At 47.2% G+C, this 27,878-nt stretch overlaps 1 protein-coding gene across 1 annotated transcript in view; it reads right to left on the reverse strand.

The window, feature by feature from the left end:
• The window catches only part of NR3C1 (nuclear receptor subfamily 3 group C member 1), a 61,848-nt gene that overhangs the window by 32,726 nt on the left and 1,244 nt on the right, over positions 1–27,878 (reverse strand). Inside the window, exon 2 of the mRNA XM_061457141.1 lies at positions 25,639–26,827. Within this exon, the coding sequence (XP_061313125.1) occupies positions 25,639–26,813 (1,175 nt within the window). The 5' untranslated portion in view covers positions 26,814–26,827. The remainder of the gene's footprint in view (positions 1–25,638; positions 26,828–27,878) is intronic.

Genomic DNA, 27,878 nt, shown 5'->3' on the forward strand with positions numbered 1-27,878 from the left:
TACCACTGTTCTACAGCCCCTCTGAAAGCCAAAATGACCAACCCCATTTCCATGATTGCGGATCCAGATAAATGCTGCATCGTGACTTGATAATCCAGGAAAGACTGAGCTCAGAACAAAGTGACTTCATTTTACATCAAGGAAAGTCTTTACATAAATCCCTTATGGAAAATAATTTTTAAACTTAAACAGGGAGACTGAGCTGAGCTCTTAGGCAGAAGCTCTTCCCTGTGAGGGTGCTGAGGCGCTGGCACAGGGTGCCCAGAGAAGCTGTGGCTGCCCCATCCCTGGCAGTGTTCAAGGCCAGGTTGGACACAGGGGCTTGGAGCAAGCTGCTCTAGTGGAAGGGGTCCCTGCCCGTGGCAGGGGTTGGAGCTGGAGGAGCTTTAAGGTCCCTTCAACCCAAACCACTCTGTGGTTCTGTGATTCTGTAGCAGAGCTTCAATGACAAGCGTATGATTAAGAACAGGTTTCACAGGGAGCTTGTGTTTCTCCACTGCAGGGCAGAAGCAGCAGGGACTATCATTCCAAGCCTTGTTGTTTCACTTCCCATAAATTATATTCTATTAAATGAAACCCACCCCAATCCTGAGCACAGGCGAATCCCAGCATTACGTTAACGAAGTCACCTGCGGAGATTCCCAGCAGCGTGCGAGGGACGGAGCCCCGCCACATCAACCAGCGCAGGCTCCCGATGGGCACCGAGCCCTCTGACGGCTCTCTCTGACCCTGCAGGACATTGATTCCCGAGGCCCAGGCCCTGGCGCAGGTGCCCCGGTGCTCTCGGGGGGGAACCGGCCACGGCTGCCCCTCTGTCCTGCTCCGAAATGGCGTCTGCTCCCATTTTAGAGCCGCACGGGAGCGGGAAAGAAGCGCTAACGGCAGCGAGCGATGCGACTGCTTTTCTTCCCCCCTTCTGGACCCTCTCCAGAACGTAAAGGTTTCAAGGGCACAGGCAAAGCTTTCTTGGAATGGATAAATGGTAATTGATGTTGCAGCTGCAACCTTAGCTGCAGCTCCTGGGATTTCAAATGTACTACAGCCTCAAGTATTTATGACCAGAAGACGATAATTAAATTCTATGTTCTAAACTTTTACATTTATTACAGCGCTCCAGTAAAGCAGCCAAAAAGCCTTACCTTCAAGGGTAGGGCTTACTGTTCATAGGAATCCATTTATGCGTATTTTTCCAAAGTGGCTTTTTTATTTATGTTTATTTTTAACTTAATTGTGAGTCCTCGTTTCATAAATAAAGAGGCAGGGAAATAAAAACAACGCAAGAGTAAGACCAAAGCCGGTACCTTTATACTTAAATAAAAGCTTCACACAAAAATACAGACTGAAATCCGGCCTCATTCTTTATGCTTTGCTGGATAACAAAACCTGCATTTGATCTACATCTATTTACAGACACGTTGGGGATCACTATTTATGCACTTGACTTTCAGGACCTCAATCTCGCAGATACATCCAGCTTTCTATGCATACATATGTGCTCTGCGTTCACAAACTAAGGGGCAAGCAGACCCTGATTACACCCTCATTGAGAAAGCTGCAAGACTGACATGCACGCAGCAGAAGACAGCTCAAAAATCTAATAGGAAATCGGTGTTTTTTCCCCCATTTTAAGCACATCACCCGAAGTTGCTCCCAGTCTCTGATGCAGCAAGCACTGTCTCCCGTCTCAGCAGCCACCGAGCTAAGTTCTACCAGGGTGCTGCTTCCTTGGAGCAGTTTCACTTTCTGAGCCTTACAAATGATCCAGGAGCCAGCGTACCCTCCCCAAATTACTAATCCTAACCTACTAATCCTGTACCACACTCAGCTCACTTGCCAGCATGCTGAATTCAGCAAGACTGCAGAACTCCTCACAGAGGTATTCCGGCATTAGAACAGCCCCACAAGCTTAAGACCAGCCCCAGCATTTTAGCTTATCCCATGCAGTCAGCACATATCAGGAAAGTATTTTACTCCTTATTAAAGCACTCTTACTAATGTTGTAGCAGAGGAACTGGACTTAAAATATTAAACAGGATTTGTTCCATTAATGACCTCAGTGTGAGCTATGTACACGGGCTCTGGCCATCCCAACGCGAACGCCTGTGTCAATCACAGGACTGCACTCAGAGCCTGCCAAAATGATGTTGCTAGGAAAGAAGGCAGGAGACATCTGGAAAGCTGACTGTAACGTACATGGAAAAATATTAATGGAACTGTAAGAAAAGCAGTAAAAGATTAAACTGAACTGCAACAGTCCCAGAGCAGGTATTTTCAAAGCTGCAGGATAAGCCTCGTGCAGTCAAACTGAATCACAAAGCTATAAATAAACTTAGACTGGTAATTAGAAAGTTCATTTCTGCTATTTTGAAAACACAAATCAAGACTCCCCTGCTGCCAGAGGAACCCTCTAACAGTCATCGGACACTGATTTTTATAGATGCGCACAGCCTGTGCTTGTATTAACACTGCATAACCATTTCCTGCTGTGCCAAAATAAAACGCACACAACAATTAAAAGAAATACAGATCTAAACACAGAAATAAAGCCCTAACTCTGAGGAGGAGGAAGAGGGAAAGACAGACACAGAGCAAGAGAGGCAGAAAGGAACGGTTCTTCCTTAATTCCTTCTACAGACTTCAAGGCAGCTCTGTTTAAAAGTGGAACTGATACTAGAAGTTGAGGTGGTAAATTCTTCAGTGCAGAAACTCCATTTCCTTGTCAGTCTGTATGAAGCCTTGCACAACTGCCTTTACCCCTGGCATGGGCTTTCACACTTTTTTTGTCAATGAAAAGAATACATTTATATGCAGAGCAGTTTATTATGGAATATTAACCAACGTGTTGCATTCTGGGCTCTGCTTCAGTGGAAATATATGGAGAAGAGGGATGGGGATGTGTGCCAATTCTAGGTCTTGGCCTCAGTCCATTTGATGCGGGTCCAGGATGACTTGGTTGACTGTTGAGTCATAGGTTGGTTCGATTGACATTATTTCACATTTGACTAGTTATTGTTCTTTAAACTTTGGACAGGAGTCCAGAAGCTCAAAACACACCAGTGAACCAAAGAGAAAGGGGCCAAAGCAGAGCTTAAACAAGATTCTTAAGCAAGAAAAACATTCTCCTTAACAACATCTCCTTTTAGCAGAGGGAGCTAAAACCCCAAATCCCACCTCACAACTTAGACATCTTCTGTTTACTACCAAATACCTGTAACACACAACATGAACTGCAGAATTCCTGAAGAAGCTCTGAGGCACCATTAGCACGAGGGTGGGAAGGAGAAGCAAACACCTCCCCTCCAACACAAGTGACCCAGTGAATGAACACTGCATTCTTCACAGCAGTACCCGTGGCATTCCTGATGTCTCAGACCATGAGTGCCCAGGCTGTGAATTCGCTTCAGCCAACCCTCAGCCTAAAACCAAAAACATTTTAAGCCCCAAAGCTACTGTTCCAGCACTGAAGGCAGCTCATAAATACTGGTGCAGGTTTCAGACCCACTGGTGTTACACACGGGTGTGCTCAGACACAAACTTGTCACACAGATGCACTGTGTTTAACAACAGAAATTAGCGAAGCCTGATTCCGCAAAGTGTCTGCTTGACTTGGTTTTCCCATTCCATTTTACCTCAATCTCAGATAGCACAGATGTTTTCAGGGGGTTTTCATCCCTTTTGAGGGAAACCCAATGTTCTATCTGCTTGTCTTCAGAAAGCTGATCAGCAGCTAAAGACAGGCAGAGGAAGAACTCGAGCTGTCTAACAAGAGAAGGGAGACTGGGCTTTGTTACAAGAGCCTAGCAAGGAGGGAATCAGCTTTCATGAGCTTCCAAAGGCACGAAAACCAACCAAAAACCAGTAAAACCATCCTATTTTGGGTACTTTGCTGGAAGACAAAAATACTGCTGATGATTTGGAGAGTTTAGTCCCAGAGAAGGATGACTGTGAGATGCTCTTCTTAGGGCTGAAGGCCAGAATGGAGGTTCAGTGCCAACTTAGCATGAAGGATTATCTAAGGTGCTACCCCAATGCCTGTGGGTTATGCTCCCCACTTAGTTCATGAGCAATAGCTTCATTTGGAAGGGTGAAGGTTCTTTCCTACATTAGAGGGAACAGTAATTCTTGCAGGAAAGATAAGGAACAAATTCAGAATTCGTGGTGACTTGAGAGATGAGAAAGCTGCTGAAGGGCAAAACACGGCGATGGCACACACGGGAAAGGCTGAGACCTCCCGCTCTCAACACTATCAGAAGGTTTTCCTTGAGGCTTTATCTTTAGGTTCTGGTGCACTTTATCATCCAGAACCAGCTCTCTGCGTACACAACGGAGTTTAGCACAGAGCACATCCGTCTAAAAGGTGTTTTCCAAAGTCTCGCAAGCACTTTTAACACCCTTTGTAACCCCATCCCATTTCATTCCAACTGGCCTCTGGTGTGTTTGATACAAGGAATACAAATGAAAGCCCTCTTCCCTACACATGACCAGGAAGAGAAGCACGCTGTAATTCTGTTTACTGACACAAAAGCAGCCTCTAAACTTGTGTAGTATTTTCATAAGGACAAGCAACAAGTAGTACCCCAGACCTGTGCAATGTGTATACCCTCTGTATGTAATTTTCATGGCACTTTCAAGTCAACTTCATTGAATTATCGAGTAAAGTGCTGTAATTACTTTTGTCAACACTGTTAAGCAATTACAGACACAATTTCTGCTAGAACATGCGCACGCAGTGGGTTATTATCTGCTTTTATTTCCACTTGGCATCCATGCCACACACTCAAGACTATCAAGATGTTTCATCACATCCCTCTCGTTGCACACTCCCAGACTTTACAAGCACGTCTTGTTTGGGTTTGCTCCCCCATCATACTTGTAGGTCTCGCCTCCTTCCTCCTGGACTTCTCCCGCTGTTTTACCCACTTTCCTCTGTCCTCTTCCTCTCCCACTCCCTGTCAGATGAAGGAAGCTCTATTCCTTCCTTGCTGAACCACACACAGTTTCCTGGCCACATTGTTCATCTCTGCCTCTTTGTGTATTTTCTCTTCCTGAGCAGCCCCGGGAACCCCTCCCAATTTAAACTCCATCTGTAAACCTCATTAGCAGGCTGTTTACCTCTCGCACATAACTAGCATGCAGTGACTAGTCAGACAGTCCCAGAGCCTGTGCACCCCTGTCTCCACACCACCTCTTTTCTCCAAGAGCATCTTGCATGTCCTAAGGACTGCTCCGTGTCGTTATTTCAGGTTCGAAGCAGCAGGAATTCCAACATCCTCTCAGTAAAGCATTAAGAACTTTCCTGGTTGGAAACTATGTTTTGTTTTCCTGAATTTCAGTGCTCATTACAACTACATGCACCCTTATAAAGGTCCTGATGCCCACTATAACTCACTTACAACCCACCATTATCTTTCAGTATCTTTCACTACCAGTGTGGTCACTCAGATTTGCCAATAGAATAGGTCACGGTATCTCAAACTGAAAATTTTAACTATGATCGTTACTTAAGATTTACTTAACACAGGACACATTGCATTCACACCTGCAGTAAGTTTTTAAGCCATCCCTGTTTAGTCTACAAACTGTTCCAGTAAGAGAGCTGCAGTATTCCTCACGGAAAATGGAAGGCTGTTTAATACTCAAGTATCTTGTAAGGCAGAATTCACTGCATGATCATTTCAGAAGAGGTGGGGAAGATCCATTTCAACCAGACCCTGCTGTGGTACAACTTTCCTTTACCTACTCTGTGCTCCTCTGCATATGCTGATGCCCTGTCCCCAGGTACAACAGAGAGGTGTACCCAGACCTATACCACGATCGGAAGGGGACCCGCACCTCTTGTACCCCACAGCATCAGTCATCTGAGTCTGGCCTTGGTCTGTAAGTAAAATCCATGACTGATACTTGATCAAATTGTTCAGCAAACTTCAAAGCTGCACGAGATTCCCTCTCATGCCTCATACAAAAGCTGTTTTAGCCTTGCACATCTTTTCTGAGCTTCAGATAAACTAGTTCAGTAACAAAGCATCCTTATGGAACAGGAAAGTGGTTAATCTGCTTGTTTTTAACAAAGGGTAAAAAGCAAAGAATCACACAAGCTCTCAGACACGTCAACAAAAGCAGGATTCCGAAAGTAGCTGGGATGAGCCTGGCTCCTCCAGAGCACTGTGCTCACTCAGTCCAGATTCTCAGTAGCCCCTAAGAGCAGGTAATTACCAGAGGATTACTTTGAGGTGAAATAAGTAAGAGTATGATCAAAGACACGCATTATTTCCAGTTTGAACATCAATCTGTTACACTACAGATCTCCGAAGTAAGGCACAAGCCCAACGTTTCTGTTCTGTCACTTCCATGTTTCACCTGAGGAACATTAAACAAAGTCAAATTGACAAACAAGAAAGTTGCCTCATAGGAACCAACTGACCATGGACTGCACACTTCCCTCTTTGTTGCAGTAAGCTCTCCTCCAAGGTTGTGGTTAAGCCCAGGTTTAAACAGGGATTCACTCCGCACAAGTTCCCGACCGTGCACGCGATGCTGCTGCTGTTGCATGGTGAGGTGTCATCGTGCACTGCTGCTACACTGGCCCTTCCCAAGGAAAAGGAGCTTGTGTTATGGAATCAGCCCACAGTACACAATGGGTTTGGCTTTTGCTTTGCCAAGGGGGGTTTCCTCTATCTAATGTACTCGTGGCAATACAGTAACAGGATCTAGCTGAGAGGGACAAACCAGATTTTGAAAGTCACAATAGTATCCGAATCATGCAAAATGGACACAGTGCTGGTGTCCCAAATGACTGCTTTTGAAAATGTACCCGAGATGGTGTCAACACATAAACCCCTGCCACAGAAAATGAGAAACAACTAACAGACTCACAGAATGGTTTGGGTTGGAGGAGACTGTTAAAGGTCATCCAGTCCAACCCCTGGCACGAGCAGGGAAAACACATCCTAAGAATAACATCTTGAATAAATAAATAAACTCATTAATTTAGGGTCAGACTTGGAGTCCAAATTGATCTCAGCCACCTTCAGGAACCACAGGAGGTACAGCAAACACTGACCTAGTCAATACAGGGCAACACTTTACAGTGGGGAATAATTCAAGCCTGTTTCTAACCCCCACTGCCTAATGCAGAAAACTGATTTGGATAATGATGTTCTTAAATTTGAGACCTCGGAACACCTAAATTTAGATGAGATTAACCAAGGCCTGAATATAAATTATACTCAAATTGATATGAAGGAATTACTTTCTTAAGTTTCCTATTTGCTTATTTCTGACGCTGAATGCATCATCATTACATGCGGGTTTTCCTACCTGCAATACACATTCTTCCTGTTAACCCTCATTCTGTTGGTCAAGACTTAAGAACTGATTCTCCAAGGTGTTGACCTCTTGTCACTTCCCAGTGGCCTCTGAAGCCAGATGCTGAGGAAAAGCAAATCAAGCACCACGAGAGACACGTAATAATTGTCTCTGATAACACTAAAATAACAAACCCACCAACTGCCATTATTTATGCTTCTTCTGTGTATTGTGAAAGCTGTGCTGTTTCAAAAAGCTTGGAACAGTCACAACTTAAACCATTTTTCCACTGCAACAATCCATAAAGGAATAACAAACAGAGCCAAAGGTCTGTAGTTCTTCAACTTGGTTGTAGATGGCTTGAGTGAGGCCAAGCACTGGAGATAAGCAGGCGGCCTTTTCAAGGCGAGAATGATAACTGCTTCCCTGCATTGCTTATTCTTGCAGTTTTAATCGCTGGTTTTGCAGCATCTGGCACTTTTCTTTCAGCTCTGCTTAAGGGCTTCCAGTTGCGAGAGTCTCCCTTTGGTCAGGAAATCTGCCCCGGGCTGAAGCACGTCTGCACCCATGGGTTAAAAAGGCAAATCAGTCGCCCACTTCAGCATCTCATGACTGCGCTGAGCCTCAATCCACGGTGCTGGTTGCGTTTTTAAGCTTTAGAAGGAAAAACCTGGAATACTTTAAGGGCTTTCATCAAGGAGGAGACAAATTCCCCGGCTCACTGCTAACACCACGTGGGGAATTCCAGCTCCGGACCCACAGAGCACGCTGTTAACAGGCTGCAAGCGGTTAACAACCAGACTTGAGGGCATGTACGTGTGTCCAGGCGTGCACACACCCTACGTGTACGTGCAAGTGTTTCCCAAACTCTGTGCTGTGGGACTGCGATGTGCTGAAGGCACCGCGTTGCGAGATGCGCCCTGCAGAGCCCGGCAGATGACTAATTACAGCCTTGGCTGCACCCGGCACCGCGCGCGCTCATCTGCGGCCTTCCTCCTCTGAAACCTCTACAGACATGGGATAAACCCATCCTTCCTGCCCTCCCACTGCAGCACCAGAGCCTCCTTACCCTGGCTGGGAGTCACTCGAGAGCGCTGTGAAGTCAGGAATAATGGGATTCAATTCCTTTCAGACTGTTTCTGTTCAGCATTTTTAACAATGCCACCAAGCAGAACCCATCACTTTATGAGTACTACAGGGATCGTCACTTAGAGAAACAAAGGCCTTGAAAAGAGCAGAGAAACCGCCAAGCAATCTTGACTTGATCGTGGAGACAAGAAATGGACCGGACATGCTTTAGTGTCAAAGCGTTAAAATGGAAAATTAATAATGAAGAAAACCATTCAGAATACTCAAAACCGGTTTCTACCAAGTATTCTTGTTTTCAAAAGCAGCTGTTAAGTGCAGTCCTGGAGTACAGTGTGAAAAGGGTTTAGCACACAAGTGGAAAGCAGAGCTTCTCACCCTTCGGTGTCAAACCAGCTTCACGTTTATTTGAGGCCACTGGAAAAGGCAGCAGCTCCTATAAAGAGCCTTCACTCCTCTAAAAAACCCTGCTATTTTGATTTTCCAGGGTACAGAAAGTTGGGTCTCTTCCTTAGACTTTCCAAAGCCCTGTAAGAAACTCGGAATACGTGCCCGTTTGTTCTTATCCAGAACTTCACTCCCTCACCATCGCCAAGGCATCCTCTGATTCCTTCCTGACCTCAGACTAAAGGCCAAGAAGAGGTAATATCCAAGATGGCTGTTTAAGAAACAAATACTGTAAAGATCCCTGTAAAAGCAGACTTCCTTTAATGTCCCAACAGTTGTAATTCCTTGGTACAGACAGTGTTGGCTGAACGGACGCCATAATAACCTGCCCATACATCTATCCCAGACTGAAGAGCTCATGAGCTGGAATGAATAATATACACATTGTGCTGGTGCCTTTGAAAAAGAAATCCTCCTCTGTTCAAAGGGAGCCACAACCACGAGCCTCGATCCACGTGCTGAAGCTTTCCCAGCGTAAGTATTTTGTTTTGGAATATGTGAGCGTATTTTGAGGGGGGAAGAAAAGGGACACAGGAAAAGAAGCGAGTTTCCTGGCAGATCTTTAGCATAATTTCACACGCAAGAAGATCAATTACAGGCATTCATTCAGTCTCATTATTCCCCAGCTTACAGCATAGACGTCTTTAAGTTCACATTATCTAAATTAGATCACTAAAATATTGAAGAAATCGAGCCACACGAGTGCAAAGCGCGGGCTGTTCTGGACGGATGTGTCCTGGTACCTGGAGAGCTTCACTTAACATTCTGAGTCACCCTTCCCCTACCTCGTAGCTCAAAATGCACAGAAAACACTGTCCTGAGAGGTGAATTGCTAAGCAGTGACCTTAGAGCTCCTCCAGCTCCAACCCCTGCCACGGGCAGGGACCCCTTCCACTAGAGCAGCTTGCTCCAAGCCCCTGTGTCCAACCTGGCCTTGAGCACTGCCAGGGATGGGGCAGCCACAGCTTCTCTGGGCACCCTGTGCCAGCGCCTCAGCACCCTCACAGGGAAGAGCTTCTGCCTAAGAGCTCAGCTCAGTCTCCCCTCGGGCAGGTTAAAGCCATTCCCCTTGGCCTGTCCTTACAGGCCCTTGTCCAAAGCCCCTCTCTAGGTTTCCTGTCGGCCCCTTTACATGCTGGAAGACCTTAATCTGAAAAATGCTTCAGACCCGGTACCCAAGGATCTCTACCGCCCTTCCCCGGTTTCAGTATTTAGACCAGGAAATTGAAGGAAGAATAAGGGAGGTTTCGGTTTTTGTGTTTGAAAGGAAAGGAAATGACGAAGGAAGAGCCTTCTCCTGAGCACAGCCCCGAGCGGCAGGGTAGCTCGTGGCCAACTGGCACCCGGCCCGTTTGAAGTCAGTTGTTTACTTGTTGTCCAACCACTGATAACCACGGCGAGGGGACCCGGGGATCCAAAAAAGAACCAAGTTTTCTGCTCAGAGAGGAAGGAAGAGCAAACCAGACCATGCTAAAAGCAGTCACCACTGATGGCAGCCACTGCTGAATCGGGACAGGCCAGTGTTAAAAGAGATGCTTAAAACCAAATATTTAAAACTAAACCCCTTATATATCAAACAAAGCATCTTAGATACATCAGGAACTGTATTACAGAAGAGAAACAACGCTGCCATGCCTGTGTCCCCCATTTAAGCCTCTTGCTTCAGGGCTCCATGCAAGAGTAAGTATATGCACAGAGCACGTGCACCACTGGAGAAGCAGCACAGCCACAGACATTAATTCCTTTTAAGAGCTCTCAGTTATTTAAGACTAAGTTTAACCTTGTGATTCACGAGAAAAAGAACTGCTGACGGCTGCTTGTAAATATTCCAAAAGCTGAAAGGACAGCAAACCCAGCCATGCACATCATGCTTTCAGGGCAGTTTTACTGAGCACGCAGGTTTGGAGTCAGTCCTGGAGCCCGGCTCATCCTGCTGATGAGAGCTGCAGTCTTGAGATGCTGTGGGGACCACAGGAAGCACCTCCGTCCCTCCTGGATTGTTCAAGAGCTCCTTCTCCTAGCTTAAAGCAGACAAAGCTTTGGGGTCTGAGCCCCTCACTGACCCTGCCAGCACTGGGGTAGTGGCTGCTGCTCAAACATGCCCCAAGGACTCCTTTGGGAGGAGCACCTGTGACTACAGCCAGGGACCACGTCCTGGTGGAGCAGTGGTCAGCAGCTTGGACCTGCTTGGATCTCCTCTTGCTTTACATGGACAGTTACAAAACTGGCTGTTTGATGAAGGAAAGACTTTACTGTGAACCACCCTTCATGACAGGACACTCCAACCTCATCCCACACACTGGGACTGACCAACAGACCTCAAACCCGTGAGTCAGAATGTTCATCTTGCATTTGCATGTCTACAATGAGACAAATCTGGCATCTTACTTCTCTAAACAATATTAAGTATCAAATATAACCCTTTGATATGTACATTCTAATCTAAATATGTTTCATTCTGAAAACCTTAAAATACACTTGTATATAGCTTCAGTAATTGCTGGCTGGTGATATAATGGAAACCAGCATCACTGGGATGGGAACAGAGCAGTTTTTGTGGGCCAAAATGCTTGACCAAGTGAATGTCAATGTTAATGAATGTTACAAAACAGCAACCAAATATTTGCTTCAGATTTTTGGGATGCAGGATGGCAGTCACTATAGCAACCCCACCATATTAATGAACCCCCCAGCTTATTAATGAAAGCAGGGGACACCTGCAGAAAGAGGAAATTAATAACATTCTCCAGTTTACAATCGTCTCGCTCAGCAATGTAAATGCGAAATAACAGAGACAAACTGACATGAACACCTACTGCTGGTGTAGTCAAGAGGAATCCAAATGCACAGACCAAGAGCTGTGAGAAGAAGGACCTCAGGCAGTCCAGGGCAGTGACAGGTAAACCAGCTCTTCCTTGAGGAGCTGCTGTACCAAGGGCTTTGCTCTTACATTGCTATGACCAAACTGCACACATCACAGCGAGGACACAACTGCTGAAATACTGACTTAAAAAGCACTCCCTTTGAAGTTACCTGCAAATACAACTTGACTGAGCTGCAGAAACCAGAGCAAAACAATGCCCTTTGGAGTAAACCAACACCCGGCGAGGACGGTGCCATCAACTACTCCCAGCCTGGGCTCATTTACAGGCATGGGAAGTTCTTCAAAATAGAAGCTGGAGAAGCCAGTAATTCTCATTTCAACAGCAACATCTACCACCGCAACGTCAAGCCATCAGCTTGTTTGTATTAGTCCTAGCTTTCCACACGCTGTGTGAGGGTAAGTCCAAGCATTTAATGCTTTGCAGTATCTGCACGATGACTCCTTCCGCTTAGGAAGGATCAAAAAGAGCCCTCAGGGAAGAAATCTGTGACGGGTTCCCAACGTCAGTCCCTGCCTATGCATCAGGAACAGCTTTACTCACTGAAATCACAATTCTGGGAAAGCTGATTCACATGCAGCAACGGGAGAGATGTACAGAAGTACCACACGGTTACACACACAAGGAGACGGTATGAAGGGGGACCTGGGCTGTCCCCATGGCTGCTGTCGACCTGCCCCACAGCACCAAACCACCTGCCAAACACACACCACTGCACACCCAGAAGAAGAACAAGCTCCTTCCCCACGGCTGATCTTCCCACCTTGCAAACCCCCCAGGTTCAGTGCTTCTTTGGGAGTTCAGAAGTACTACAAAGCACTGCTGGGGGGGAACAGCAAACATGGTCATGCTCCCTACTGAAGAGAAGCTATGGAGACAGGCTGAGAGAGCTGGGCTTGTTCAGCCTGGAGAAGAGGAGGAGCTCTATCCTTTGCTATTAGAAAATAAATCCAAATAAATGATTGGTAAAACACTGTCAATTTCTGTTTCTCCCTGAATGACACTATAGCTGTATCTGCAGACAACGCTTCTAAAGATCACATTTGGATTTGCAAAGAACTCTGTTGCTCCTATTAAATTTCCATTGAATCTGCTCCTGTAACCGCTCTGCAGTGAAGCTGGAGAGAAAGGAGCAATGGAAGTGAGAAGAATTCCGATTCCTGCAGAACCAGGGGCCTGGCTGCTTTCAATGGTGCGTCCGTGGCAGCAGCCCAGGAGCAGGACAACGCTGCTACAGCAACGCGAGGGGTGTCTGTGGGGACGGGGACATCACTGACTGCAAAACGTGTGCCAGAAGAACCTATCTTTGTAACACAAGACTTCATTTTCTCGCATGTCTTTGGAACTGTGAGCGCTGGCTGAAGTGAAGGCTGGGGCTCAGGCACACCGGAATTTCCCCAGGCAGCAGGCTGAGCGCCCGGCTTCCTATAATTACCTTGATTTATCTGCGATTTTAAAGACAAAATATGGAATTTAACACACGGGGTGGGGGAATACACACACCTGCGCATGCACCAGAACCAACAATGAGGGAAAATGAATGCAGCTCAGGTAGACATCACTGCAACCACCGTGGATTGCACTTAACGCCATCACGTTGGGCTCCCTTTGCTGGCGCTTTCCTCTTCCATTTTGTCCATTTACCTTGCTGATGTTTGGGAACGATGTCTCAAGCACTGCAGACAAAAGTGTTCTGGCAGCACATCATGAACTTACCCAAGCCCCTCGGGAAGCGGCAGCATGGAACGGACCAGCACAGCCATGGCGATGTGAGCAAAGCACAAGCCAGAACCCCTTCCCCTTTATCCCTCTTGCCAATAAACCCCATTTACCTTCTGGGCTGCTGTTGTGCACTGAGCCAAGGGTTTCAGACACCCTGCCATGACAACCCCGAACCCCTTCCCGTGACCCAGCGCTAGCTCCATGCTGTACAAACACCATGCAGGTGATGCCCCAAAGCACCCAACCCAGCTCTGCACCAGCCACCCCAGATCCTCTCCGCACGCTCCGTGCTCAGGCCCCGTCTCACACCCTCAGTCGAGTTCTTGTCCTGAAAAGCAACCACTGAACCCTGCCCTCGGCTCCCACCCCGCAGCAGGCTCCCAGGCCCACACAAGAACCGCAGTTCCACGACAACCTGGGGGGTTTTGCTGGCTTCTTGCTTTACAAATGGCTCCTGGCAAGGACACACGTCACAGACTTGAAAGCAAAGAAAAACCCCAGCACACTGAGGTCACTGCACGTCCCCCGCAGGAAGCCAGGACACAGGTGAGGAGGTGCTCTCCTGCCAGGAGCAAGGGCAGCTCTTTCCCAAGAGACCCACGTGCTCAGTGACATTACAGCTCCATGGGGCAAGGGCAGAAGCCGGGCTCACCCACCCGCAGCGTCCTGGGTCCCACCGAGCCCATTTGATTATGGGAGCCACGCTGGGACATCCTGCCACTGCTTCCACCCTCGTCCCCGTGCTGAGCTGCCTGCAGCAGGCACCCAGCCTGGCAATGTCCTTCACAAGCTTGGGTTTTATCATAGAACCCCAGCCTGGTTTGGGTGGAAGGGACCTTAAAGCTCTTCCTGTCCCAACCCCTGCCACGGGCAGGGACACCTTCCACTAGAGCAGCTTGCTCCAAGCCCCTGTGTCCAACCTGGCCTTGAGCACTGCCAGGGATGGGGCAGCCACAGCTTCTCTGGGCACCCTGTGCCAGCGCCTCAGCACCCTCACAGGGAAGAGCTTCTGCCTAAGAGCTCATCTCAGTCTCCCCTCGGGCAGGTTAAAGCCATTCCCCTTGGCCTGTCCCTACAGGCCCTCATCCAAAGCTCCTCTCCAGGCACTGGAAGCTGCTATGAGGTCTCAGGCTGCACCAGAGGCCAGCCCAGTTCCAGCCAGGAGTGTGGGATGGTGACACAGCACCGGGGTAGGACACCTCTACCCTGTCACAGACAGACGCTTCCCAGAAACACAAAGCTGACGTGTCTGTGGAGCCCGCCATGGCCTGTGGGAGGCTGCTAACTTCCCAATCCCATAAATATCCTGACATAGTTTACTGTTTAATTATGGAGTTTCTTACAACATGACGGTGAATCATCGTTGCTAAACCACAGGATTTTAAACGCAATCTAGAAAAATCTACCTTACAATTAGCACCCAGTGACAGGCATCACTTAGTAAGTGAGTTCCATGTGTTTAGAAGGGATACTCCAGTGTCACCAGTAGCCACAGGAGGCACCCAACCACCTCTTCCGTCTTTGAGGGGGTTTTAAAACTCTACAGATGTTTTGAACACACAACCAAACCCAACCCCCAGATGTGATCCCATCCCACACAGGAGCATTGTCCTGTGAGAGAGGCTTCTGTCAGAGTGGGGACATGCACCGCAGCGCTTGGACCACACTCACAAAGTCATTACATCAACTAACTTCCAGTGCAGGGACAAGGAGTTGCACCACCTTCACAAAAGGAGAACCATCAGAAATAGCCCTGAGCAGGAAAAACACAAGTGGACAAGAACTGCTGCTCTCATTTCCTGTCCTTAATGCAGGACCTCGAAAGAGACTCCCTCATCCAGAAAAGGAACCCAAGTTCGTGCTCAAAGAAGAGGCCAAAAGAACACAGATGCCACCAGCAGTAACAGTTTGGGAAACTAAGACCTCTGTGACTGTCGAGTGTCTGGACAGCATTGATGAGATCTGGCATTGCAGTTTTGCTGTTCATTTCCATGACGTTTAAGGGCCCCCCTTGTGAGGGATGTGTTCCGTTCAAATTTCATTTTCATTTCATTTTAAACCAAGAGGGCAGTTTCGGGATGCTCGCTCGAAACGCTGCGCACAGGAAGGCAGGGCTGGTGGCACTTATGAATGCTTGGAAAGAGTCAAAGAGCTCAATGCTGCATTTCCTTTAAAGCTCTTCCTCCGTTCAGAGGCTGGGGGCAGCCAGGAATAGAAACTGCTGCTGTGTCCTGCCCTCCCCTGCCGTGCCGTGCTGTGCCACTGGGCCACCCCGCTCTCGTCTGCAGGTGGAAGTGGGCAAGCCACAAACACAAGTGCCCTGCTAGCAATATGCCAACCTCCTGATTGTTATTTCATACAGCCTCGGCTGTTCCAACCTTTAACGTGTTAAAAAGAGGCTTCAAAGAAGAATCTTTAGCGAGATAAAATAGGTCCGAGCTCATTTGTCAAACCAGTTGCTCTGGTTGGAAAGTAGCTGTCAAATACCTAGTGTGACTAAGACTGTAATCTTGCAGGCATCCTAATATTAACTGCTCACTTAAATAAAAAAAGAATGCTCTGCTGCTCAAAATAAAGAGCTCTGAGCACTCACATTTGTACGACATTTGCATTTTATACAAGGAGCTTTAGCACGAAACTTCATTTTTATTAACTCGTGCGCAAAACCTGCACGTAACCTGGCACTTGGTTGGAACGGACTTGTCTCCCCCAGCTCCGAGGAGCTAACTCACCACTGAACTCGTCAGAGTGGTTTTGTCGGAGATGAAGGTGTCAGCTCACAAAGCAGCAGATGTGTGGGGCTGAGCAGAAACCCGTGTGCAGGAACGGCACAGCTCATACAGCTACAGAAAAATGAAACCTAGAGCCTTTACAGCTGACCAGCACTCAGATTTTCACACAGATTGCTTCCCACTGAAATCAGTGTGGGCAAATGATCTTTGAGAAGCCTGGTCAGGGCTGCAGAACAGTAGAGCGGGTCAGAGAAATGCTCCGAAATACGTGTTAACATAGCAGCTCTTTTGTCTGCAGAGTGCGTTTGTGATGTGGGATCTCTCCGAGACTTTGTGCTACCTCAAATAAGAGAGAGCGAGCATGCGATTTAATGCTCATTTTTCTTGTAATCATTTGGTCAAAGCAAGTGAGACAAAAAGCATTACAAGTCTCCCCTTTCCGCCAAAAGGGGATTACATCATGTACGAAACCAGCCGACAAGAAAGACCCACTGCCATTCTTTACAAACCAGTTTTACTCTGTGTTTGTTTGGAAATCCGAGCAAGGCAGTGAAAACAAACCCCTCTGTTTTCAGGAAACTTGCGACCTTTCACTCTTCCCTCACATTTTATTCCATTTAAAACCACTCTTTGCACAGCAAGTATCTCTTCAATACAACATTTAGCATATTCCTAAGAGCAAATCCTACTGAGCTAAATGCAAACACAGGCATTCCTCTTACTGAAATTAAAGAAGTGGTGCAACCCCTCAGCCTCATCATAGCTCTTCTCCTCTGGGATCTAACAGAGGGGACCACTGAAATACACACATGAAAACAGCGCACTGAAGTAAGGGTTCAACCATGATTTGCTGAAGCAACTCACAAGAGAAAAAATGAGAGAAGAAAACAGCCAGGTAACATGCAAACTGAAACTAGGACACGGAACTGTAGTGTCTGCTGAGTTAACATGCATGGACTGCATTCCTGCCTAACAAATCCCCATGCGTGAACGCAGCACATGCATGTTTTCAACACTGATTCATTAGAAACCTTTAGCTGATGCCTTCAGTAAGTTATTGTTTCAGAATGGTAATGGAAAACTCTTAGAAAGAATCATAGAATCATGGGAAAGGAACAAAAACAGGCAAGAGGAAAAAGCACATGGGTATGCAGTGATACATAATGTGCCTATGGAGCAGATGTGTTGATTTAAGACATATCGATACCAATTTACATCATCTGATCAAATGAAAAGCTACAGAAAATCCATACATTTTATTTAAGATACCACATTATACCTGCATTCATACACACCCATTTTTAAGAGACACGAGACATCACACAATCCTTTCCTGACAAGGCATCAATTTGGCATCCAACCCCCTTCCAAGCCATTCCATGTGTCCTCCTCCCTTAACAGTGTCTGGGAATGGATTCTAAGTAGTTAAACCCAGCTCAGGAGAGCAGCACAGACTCAGGCTCCCCCAGACCGCTGACGCCCGGTGCCACACCACTGCAGCTCCTCTGCCGCACGGAGTCACACCAGAGCCTGCTCCTACATCACCACGTATGACCACACAGACACACAGACCAGGCGAGCAGGTTCCCCAAGCAATGACACCAAAAATAAACCCCATCAGCTGCTCTCTCCTGTCACGGACACTGGACCCTCCGCTCCAGGGACACGTGTGATTCCATTGTGCTGCTTCCAGGAGAAGCAGAAATTCAGATAGCCAGAAACAGGAACAGATAGAAAACCCACCAGTACACCACAACCCCAGTTCCTAACACAAGGCAAGACCCAAGTGCCCCAGGTAGCCAGAAGCCCACCACAGATCATTTAGGTAAAGGCAATTCACAGAATCCCAAACTGGTTTGGGTTGGAAGGGTCCTTAAAGCTCATCCAGTTCCCATCCCCTGCCATGGGCAGGGACACCTTCCACTATTACAGAACTTCCCCCAGTTTTCTTTTGGCCTTTTCCCATTTTTCGTGAGAGTCCGATAATCTGTGAGCCTCCAGAATAAAACCAGACCAAACAAAAACGAACCAACCCACAGAGCTATAACATCACTGCCATTATTTGCTTATCTGTATAAACTACATCCATGGTTGATACTCCATTATTTGCACAGTGCAGCCAGTAGCCAGAGCTTCCTGGGCACTATTTTGAGTCAAACGACTCATCTGTGACCCCATTTCTTTTTTTTAAAGAACACCAGCATCCTGAGCAGTACCTGCTTCCTTAACACTCAGTTATGCAAATGAAAGCAACCAGAAATATGAGGTATGTGAATAAAGCAACAGAAGAGTAAGTTGTGCCCTGCTGCTCAGCAGTTTCATATTAAATCTTGTGTGACCGTGATGCATAAATACGATCATGATCTCCAGCTGTTTCCTGACACACAGGATCTGTACAAACCTATTACACATCACATGAGGAATGCATTACTGTAAAATCTAAAATGGAACTCTGTTTCTTAACTCGGTTACAGTAGCAGGGAGCTGAATTCAAGACAGACATTATTATTATTTTGGAAATCCCTCCCCATCAGCAGTTTTGCCTTTGTGATCTCAAGAAACTGAGGTATTTAATCAGAAAGTGGAAGCGGTGGATAACAATATACAACAAAACATTAGCAGCTGGTTGCTGGGTCATTGTCAAAGTGCATCAGAACTGTAATTTTCTAGGAGGACTCAACATGGGCTGTGAACTCCACAGGTACAGATGGAACTTGGAGTTTTAATGATAACCAGTTGATACAGACTATATTAAGAATGCAGTTGGCGGGTACAGAAATGTACTCCACAGAAGATGTCAAGACGACTTCTGAAGAGCAGAATTTCCTCCAGAAATCCACACAATTGTAGTGATTATTGATTTAAGGAACCATTATTATAAATCTCTACATGATATCCTGGGTAAGTAACACCGTGTCCTGGAATCTGAACTGAAGCCTCACACAAGAGCAGCCAGAACAACTGACATCACCTATGTCACAACACGGAGCCCCAGGTGCTGGCCAGCATCGCCTCGCCCCACGCAAGGGCTTGAGAAGCTGCAGTTCCACCTTGTGTTCCTGCCAGGATGCACCACTGGGACACGGGAAGCAGCCACGTGATAAACCCAGCGGTGTGGGCCACAAGGGTGGCAGGATGCCTTTTGTCACAGTACATACGGTTGTATTTCAAGCAATAGAGGGCATAGCTTGGATATTGGGAGACATCATTTTAGCCAGATACCTGGCAGTAAACATCACGGCAGAGGGTGGCATAAGGCAAGCCTGGTGAGGACGCAGGAGGCATGTGCTCAACACTGCACCTTCTTTGTAGTGAAGATGAGGTAAGAAAAACCTCCAGGAGAAGCAGAGTAATTGCACTAAATGGTTTTCCCAACCCAACACACCACTTCTGGGAACGCAATTATTCACCCCTCCAGTTACCTGATGTCATTCAAGATGCTGGACTTGTTCTACACGGGGGACAACCCGCACCCTCCTGTCCTCCCACGAGACAGCAGCAAGAGCCGCACGTCCACAGTGCGCCAGGCCCCTTGTAATTAAGTCTGTGACACCCAAGGGCTGGAGCACACCCCATGAGCTGCTGCGCCTGCAGGTGACCAGCAAAGCCACAGTCCCAGGTTCTCTGCCCTCACACATGGGTAAAGCAAATGTAGTTTATGCACTGCTGTTTTTTTCCCACAGATACTTGAAGCCAGTTGATGTACAGTCAGTGCCAAGACAATGAGCTGAAAATATTTGTTTCTTTTTGTGTGTGTGTGTCATCTGTTCCAGCTGTATTGGTTCATGTCTGTCCCATGGGGATGAGGCCATCCACTGACAGCATCTGCCCAGTATTTCCAGAGCCCAGCACTGAGAATAGGATTAACTCCTGGTCTACAAGCGTTTTGGTTATTTAAGCAGAGGCTGTATTGTAAGTGGGTATCATACTATAGTGAATCGGTCAGAAACCCGCTGTGATGAGAACACGAATAATCTGCACAGGCAACAATGCAGCGCACTAATACTTCAGTAAATAAGATTAAAATGTGTGTACACTGCCAGGCTCTGGGAGACAAAGACTATAAAACCAAAGGGAGCTTAACACAACAGGCTCCCGGGGTCTGCGGCACGCTGTGCTGCACAGCTCAGTCTTCCCAGAAACTACCTTGTTGCACACATGCTGTTTCTGTGCTTCTAAGAACAGTTAAAAACTGGTCATTTTATGAACACGTTTTAAGTTCCTTTCTGTGTGCCAGAGGGGACAGGCAACAGTTATTTTAGCTCACAAAACCAAGACAATCAGAACTGCAGCTCTACAAAGCTTCTCCCGTTGCTTGTTACTTGCATTGAGAAGAGGATTACATTGACAGGTTACTTATCTCAAGAATGGTGAGTAATGCTCATGGACAGAGATACTGAACTGAGTATGGAAGAGAGAACAGCTCTGATTTTACAACAGGTAGACAGTACCACTTTGGTACAAGCAGCGCTAGGTTCCTCCTCTGTCATTTTTCACTACTTGAGGTTAGGCAAGTTACACTTAAAAAATAAATAAGTACAATATAGGAAGCCCCCAAAGGCCCATCTGGTAGGTGGTGGTGATAAAAAGAGACCTGGGAATAGAGAAGGGCATCGAAACCAGGTTGGATGGGGCTTGGAGCAACCTGCTCTGGTGGAAGGTGTCTCTCCCATGGCAGAGGGGTGGAACTGGGTGAGCTTTAAGGTCCCTTCAACACAAACCATCCCATGATTCTATGACTTGGTAACCTTTTAAAATATAGAAATAATTCCAGCCTGCAGTTACATACACATGTACCACAGTTACCACTTGCTCATTTCCAGAATGAGCAGTAATAGTCAAAGAAGGGACATTTGCATCTCCAAGACAATTTTCTCTCACTGTGTGAAAGTCATCTTTATCACCATAAATACATGATGTAGGAGTTGTGCAACACATATATTCCACATATATGAAAAGATCTGTGAGAAGGGCTGATTCAGCGCCAGTTTTACTTTCACTGGCAGCTGAAGAGTACAGTGGGGTCCAACCATTATTTAAGATGGACCAAAAATGCAATGGGCAACAAAAACCAGCCGGTGCTTTCAAAGCTAGAACTAGGCTTAAAATAGAGATCATTGTATGGAGAAATAAATTAGCAGGAGTTAACAATTTGGGCTGGACTTATAAAAACCTTCCCAGCTATCAGCTAGCTCAATGAGCAGCCAGAACTGGGAAAAGCAGATCCCACCTTCCACGACCTCCTATCCACCTAGCTACCTTTTCACAGTGCCTTACAGCACATTCTGCAGGACCTCCCCAGTTCATCCCTTTCTGCCAAAGCAATGAGCTGTTTTGTCATGCATTTCCAAGACTCCAGACCCAAGTACAGTATTACATTAAGCTGACAAATCACAACATCGACTCCTGAAACCCCAAGCACTGCAAATAAGTCTGGTTTTTATATCAAAATGGAATTATTAAAAAAGACATCTTTCCCTCTGTACCGTACATCACTTACTGCTGAGTCAGGCAGCATTTAAAGCACTGTGTCCGACCGTGCCAAGCCACCGGCCCTGGCCGGAATCCAAGCTGAAACAATGCGGTAAGACAAACGCACAACTGACCTTTACCATTTCTAGCAAACAATCACTGCTTTCCCCTTCCTTCTAGTAAAACGCCCGAGTCCAAGGAGAATCCCCGCTACGGAGTGACGGCACAAAGGTAACTTCTCCTGGGAGGAAGGCTTTGGACTGCAACCAGCCAGCAGAGCTTCCACCACCTACCAGATTCTCCTCCTCCCTCACGGCTTCCCTCAGCTCTTGCCCTTTCTTAAACTTCCTTAATGATCCTTATCCCCCACAAGCTGAAGCACTAGGAACCATTTCAAATGTAACGGGAGAAGCCCTAACACTGCCAGTGGGGCCCAGCTTTGTAAAGTCTGGCTGTAGGCTAAGAGAAAGAGCGCACAGAAACCCCTGTGTCGCTGCGCTGGCTCTCCTCGTCCTTCACTCCCCCCACAACAAGCCACATCTCCAGGAAGTTAGAGGAATGAAGAAGCCGTGCTGGATTTAATGTAGATACCACGCAAGAGCCTGCTGAGTGCGTGCTGCTAAAACCATTTCCTTGAAATTTAACGTTTTTCACTGGCGTTTGTTAATAAATCACAAATAACATCCCATCAGACACAGACACCATCGAACCCTACAGACATCATTCTTCAGTGAGGCATTTACCAACAGGCTTTCAGCCTTTCAGCTTTACTCCTCTTCCAGATGCCATCTCACTTCTAGTAAAGAAAATCCAAGGCAAATCATCTCCACGTGCCTACCTTTTCCTCCCTCTTAAGCTCTTCCACCTTTTCCTTAGTTTGCTCCACTGTGATCCATCAGCAGCTCGCTTGCTCTGATGGGAGAGCTCACCAAAGCCACCCCAGAATGAAGCTGTCCTGCTGCTGCTCAAGAAGATGGTGAGCATCAGCTGCTGCAACACTGAGCTGCAGCACATGAGCACAAGCACTGGCAGGCTCTTCAGCAGCTGGAGATACAGGCAGCAGCCTATTGACTATCACTGACTCGTTCACATCATACCGATTGCCAAGGTTTGGGTTCTGCTTGTTAACTTCCCAACACCTCCTCCTGCTCACAGGAAAACGCATTAGTGTTCTCAGTCCTGATTATTGTCTCATTAAAGACCACATGTGGTGCGATCCTTACAAGCAAAATCACTCAAAACATTGCATGACATCAATTCCAGACTATAAAGAGACGTCGCGTGCTGCCCATTAAAACACTTGGATTAAACACTACCTGAACACCAAACTGCAGCTCTTCTCCCCATGTGTGTAGCGGATCATTAATATGTTATGAAAAGTCAAATAATTCTACCAACACGGAAGTATTTCCTACTGGAAACTGAAATGCAGCCATTCTGAATCCTCAAAATCCCAGCCTGCGCTCGCACAATTAGCACCTACAGCAACACACAAAAAGCAGTCCCCAGAATGCAGCAGGAGAGTCCTCCCTTTGTTTCTAAACCAAAGGCCAATCTTGTTGAGTCTTCTGCAATACCCCCCCCAGACTCCTTGGGTTTAGACCAAACATTGCTGACAAGGTTCAGGAAGAAAGAGAATTCCTGCCTCAAGCCCAGGGCTCATCAGTACCTCAAACCTTTTACAAAGAAGATGGGGATGCCTCCATTTTAGGGGGGAGGGAAAAAAAAAAGAAAGGTAGACTCAAACCATGCTGGTTTTAGAATTGGACTTGGTGGGGTTTGGGTGTAAAAATCCTTGGGAAGTCAGAACAGCTTTCATGGAAGCTAGAAAGAATGAATTTTTACGCAGAACTCAACTAGGAGCCACCCCCAAATTCTTTCCATGCTCCTTAGATTAAGAAAAAGATACTCCATTATTGTAAAGCAAACTAAAGCAGTAAAATCCCAGATGACCTTGCAGGAAGCACCAATGTCACCACTGGCAGCACAGTGCTGTGGACCCTGCCTTGCCCCTGGTGCAGGCAGATGCTGAGGATGCTCCTGTGCCTACCACAGGCACTCGGTTGGCCAAGGGCATCTGCCAGCCCCATCCTATCAACCTACAGCCCCCTCCTGCCCACTGTCTGCTCAGCCCTGACACCCTCAGCACGTCCTCAGAGCTGCTGCACGACAACAGTTAACATCCACCACTGGTGCCCTTCTTACTCCTGCACCAGATGTAGGAGCTTGGGTGGGTTTTTCATCATGACATTATCAGAAACACACTATACAAACCCAGTGGTTACGGCATTCCCCAAAAGCCAGACAATCACTCATGTAACCCATTCACCCATGAACATGGTTCTACCCACACAGTCCCGTAAGACAAAAACAATGCATGAACTTTACAGAAGTGTTCTCAAAAGTGACGTTCCCATTATCTACAAGGAATCTGTTTGCTCAGTCACTGCAATTCATCTCCCAAACCCGGAAACAGTTCCTCTTGCTTTGATACAGACTTTATAATGATTGCCACTAAAGATGCAGTGAGCATAATAAAAAACCCCCATGAGAGAAGCAAAAAACAACACAGAAGTTGGACTGATCATGTAAAATGTTAGCACAGAGGAGTTTTACTCTGTAAAAATCAATGACAAGGCACGTTCAATATTGAAACAGCGAAGTAGGATTTATCCACAAATTCCCATTTTCTTTCTGGATTCCTTACACTGCAAATTGCTTCAAACACTTCACAGAAAAAAACCAACACAAACTCATGACAAAAATGATGACAGAAATCTAGAATACAAGCTGAAAGTTGTCTTCCCGAAACAAAGAAGTCCCCACACCCCTCATTCCAGCCGTGGGAAAACGGAGCACGCACCGCCTGGGGAGCCCCAGGACACTCCAGGGATCAATCCATCAGTGGGGCAGGAAAACCCAGAAAGCTAAACCAGACCCTTCATTGGAAGCCTACGCTTACTGCTTCCACGTACAGAGCTGAAGAGCCATTTTCTAACTAAGAGTCGGCAGAAATGCAGCAAAAACCTCTTCCACCGCTGAGACCGAGCTCTGCACTTGTGCAAGCGTATCTTACACAAAGAACAGGTAAGGGAAACACACAACCAGGCGTTATTGTTGAGACAAGGACCTGTCTCCAGCTGTGAGATGTGCACAGCTACGAAGCAACAAAGCTGCCACCACTTCCCTAACTGCGGAGGGGCAGAGGGAAAGGGCTTGAGCACGCACCACTGAATTACCTGCAGAAAGCCCTACTCCGAAGTCACTTGAAAGATGCACTAACTAGCTCCCCTAAAACACCCCGCTCTCACCAAGTCCCCCCTGAGCAAACCCTCCTGCAGTCCTACTGAAGAGTTAAACTCCAGGTATGTTTAAAATCTCACTGCAAATATTCTTATCTCTTTAAATGCAGTTATTAAACAAACCGCCGAGTATTTGCCACTGGGAATCTTCTTGTCCATGTAAGGTAACTGCAATACGAAGCAAAGCTAAAACTCTAGTTCAGCTTAAATGCAATTCTAGAAATTTACCCAGCAACCAAGTTATTTTTGTGCACAACATTTAAGTAACACAAGGAAGGAAAAAAACCCCACAGTGATTGATCCTCTAACCCTTGGGAATGAAGCCACTTTTGCAGACACAGAAATACTTCCTTCTATACTGCCTCGTGTAGGGATCCTTCCACCACGTACTCAATTTTCCCTCTAGGTTGTAACCTGGAGGTTTTCTTTCTTTCTTTTCTAAGGCACACCAGCTCCCCTCCTCTCTTTGGCCCTTTAAGACCAACAGTTGAACACTGGCTTAAAGCTGCCATCGCGCTATGGAGCGGACAGGCCCCGGTGGTGTCTGACCAGCCATACATGACAGATGAAAGAGGGATAATCGACTTGGAAAGGAAAACTGAGCAACAAGCCCCCACCCACCCCAGCCTGCACGCAGCTGTGCTCAACACGCTCAGAGTATTTTAATAAAGAGCAACAAAAACTAATTACCTTGAATAGCCATTAGAGAAAGCAGGTCTGCCAGAAAGGTTGAGCGTTCCCAAAGGGGCCAACGTCTCGTCTCCTGATCCCTGGCACCTATTCCAATTTTCTGAGCCGGCAGGAAGAGATGGAATGATATTAAAAATTGGTTTCTGATCCTGCTGCTGAGAGAGCGATGCAGTATTTAAATCATAGTGATACATTTGCCCCCCAGAGGTACTGACGCCGTGGATGGATATGGCAGAGACCTTAGTACCCAGCAGATTTGACCCAGAGAAGTTTGCCTGACAGTAAACTGGGCCCATGTTTTCTTGCTTTATGCCAGGAGTACAGAGTTCAATGAAGTCTTCCTTTTCTGTTTTCACTTGAGGCATCGGCATTTTGGAACTGGGTAAAAGGTCACCACGGTCATTAATTTTAGGTTTAGTGTCAGATAAAATAGGAGGCTTGCAGTCCTCGCCCAGGCTCCCTTCCAGGAGGAAAGCATCATCCGCAGATATAGGGGAGAGCAGGCCGCCGTCATCGAGCAACGGGTCGAGCCTCCACGGGCTCCCATTGGGCTCTTTGCCAGGCGACACTGGTGGCAACTCTAAATCCTGGAGAATATCCAGGGTGCTTTGGTCTTCAGAGAATAACTTCAAGTTGCCACCGTTCGAGCCAGGCTGGCTTTGGACTGCAGTTCCTGACTCTAAAGGGACGTTGCGGCCAGCCATGCCTGGGAACTCCGGCTCGAGCGGCACCTCAGAGGATATTGCTCCCTTGGTGTCCTCTGCCAGGCTCGAGGACTTGTTCAAGCTCGCAATGCTTTCTTCCAGGAGCCTGAAGTCCGTTTCTCCAGAAGAGATGCCGATTTGGCCCTGCTGCGAAAACCCGAGGTCGTTTCCCATCACTTTTGCATCAGTTTCACCCATGTACAGTCCCATCGAGAGCGACACTGCCTTGGAAAGGTCTGGCGGAGGCACATTGTTTGCTAACCCTTTCGAGAAGTCAGCCAAAGCAGGTTGCTGGCTGGAATCTGACTGAGAAGACGTGGGGAGAGGAGATGTAGACACAGGGGCTTGTACAGTAGCTCCACCCCTGAAGGGTGGACGAAAGTCCATCACGATCCCTCCTTTGGTACTGATGAGCGCATTTTTCCTTGCTTCGCCTTGATCCGACGAGTTAAGCAATTCTTTGGAATCCATTACTTTACCATTAGCTATAAAAAGACAAGAAGCATTCAAAGTTAGCACAGCAAGGACGTCTTAATAACAGCTTAAAAAAAACAGTCTCAACAATTAGCCCGGCAAACCTGGTTTAGCTGCTCTGACAACGAGAGCACAGCAAAGCGAGCTATGAGCTGACACGTGCCTCATGCTTCCCAAACCCCCTGCTCTGGGGGTTTTGTTTGGGTCGGGCTGGTTTTATGTTTATTTCTGACTGGTAACAAGGAAGTTTGATTCTTCAAGCTTTGCTGAGCCCGGATGGAGCAGAGCCTGCCTGAATGCACCTCGCCATCAGCCCACAGCCTACATCTCTCTGAGCACACTCGCTGGCTCTGTCACGCATCCGAGTGAGGAAGGAAGCACAAGAATTGTTCAAGTGCCCAATTTACAGTTTTTGCACAGTAACTTCCCCTGGTATTTAATTACATCCTGAGCAGGGCTGGGGAGAACGGCATTCACCAGCTTTCCCAAGCCAGTCTCCCCCTCTCCCTGCAGGTTCCAATGCATCTCCCACAACAGGTACCAAAGCTCCGGAGCCGACTCTCCAACAATGCACCTCCCAGCAGCCCGAATCCAACCGGTCTGCTATTGATCAGGAGCCACCCGACCCCTCCGCCCCAGAACGCACCACTTCCTATCTTTGCACAGGTTCAGCTCAAAATACAACTCGTGAACCTTCAAATAAACGCCACCCGGTTCCTTAAATACACCCCCAATCTATAAATAAAAGCTCACTAAAAATAAAGCAGGATTTTTATTAGCTCCATGCACTTTAACGGCTCAGGGCTATTCACCGAACGCCTCTTCGCACCGACAACACATCTAAGCATCTGTCTGTATTTCCTACGTTTATTTTCAGCACAGAGCACAAATATTTAGCGGATAACTGTAAACCCTCCGGCAAACTTTCCTATGGTGTCTGTCTACGGCCTAACCCCGGCAGCGCCCAGCCAAGAGCGCGCAGCGGCCGCGGGAGGCGGCGGTGCCCGAGCCCCAGCTCCATCCTCCCGTTAAACCCACGGTGCTCACAAGCCGGTCGCGGTC

Source organism: Pezoporus flaviventris, unplaced genomic scaffold (assembly GCF_033815535.1).
Source record: "Pezoporus flaviventris isolate CSIRO_AGI_PZ_B2104156 unplaced genomic scaffold, CSIRO_AGI_Pfla_v1 ptg000023l, whole genome shotgun sequence".
NCBI classification, from domain to species: Eukaryota; Metazoa; Chordata; class Aves; order Psittaciformes; family Psittacidae; genus Pezoporus; species Pezoporus flaviventris.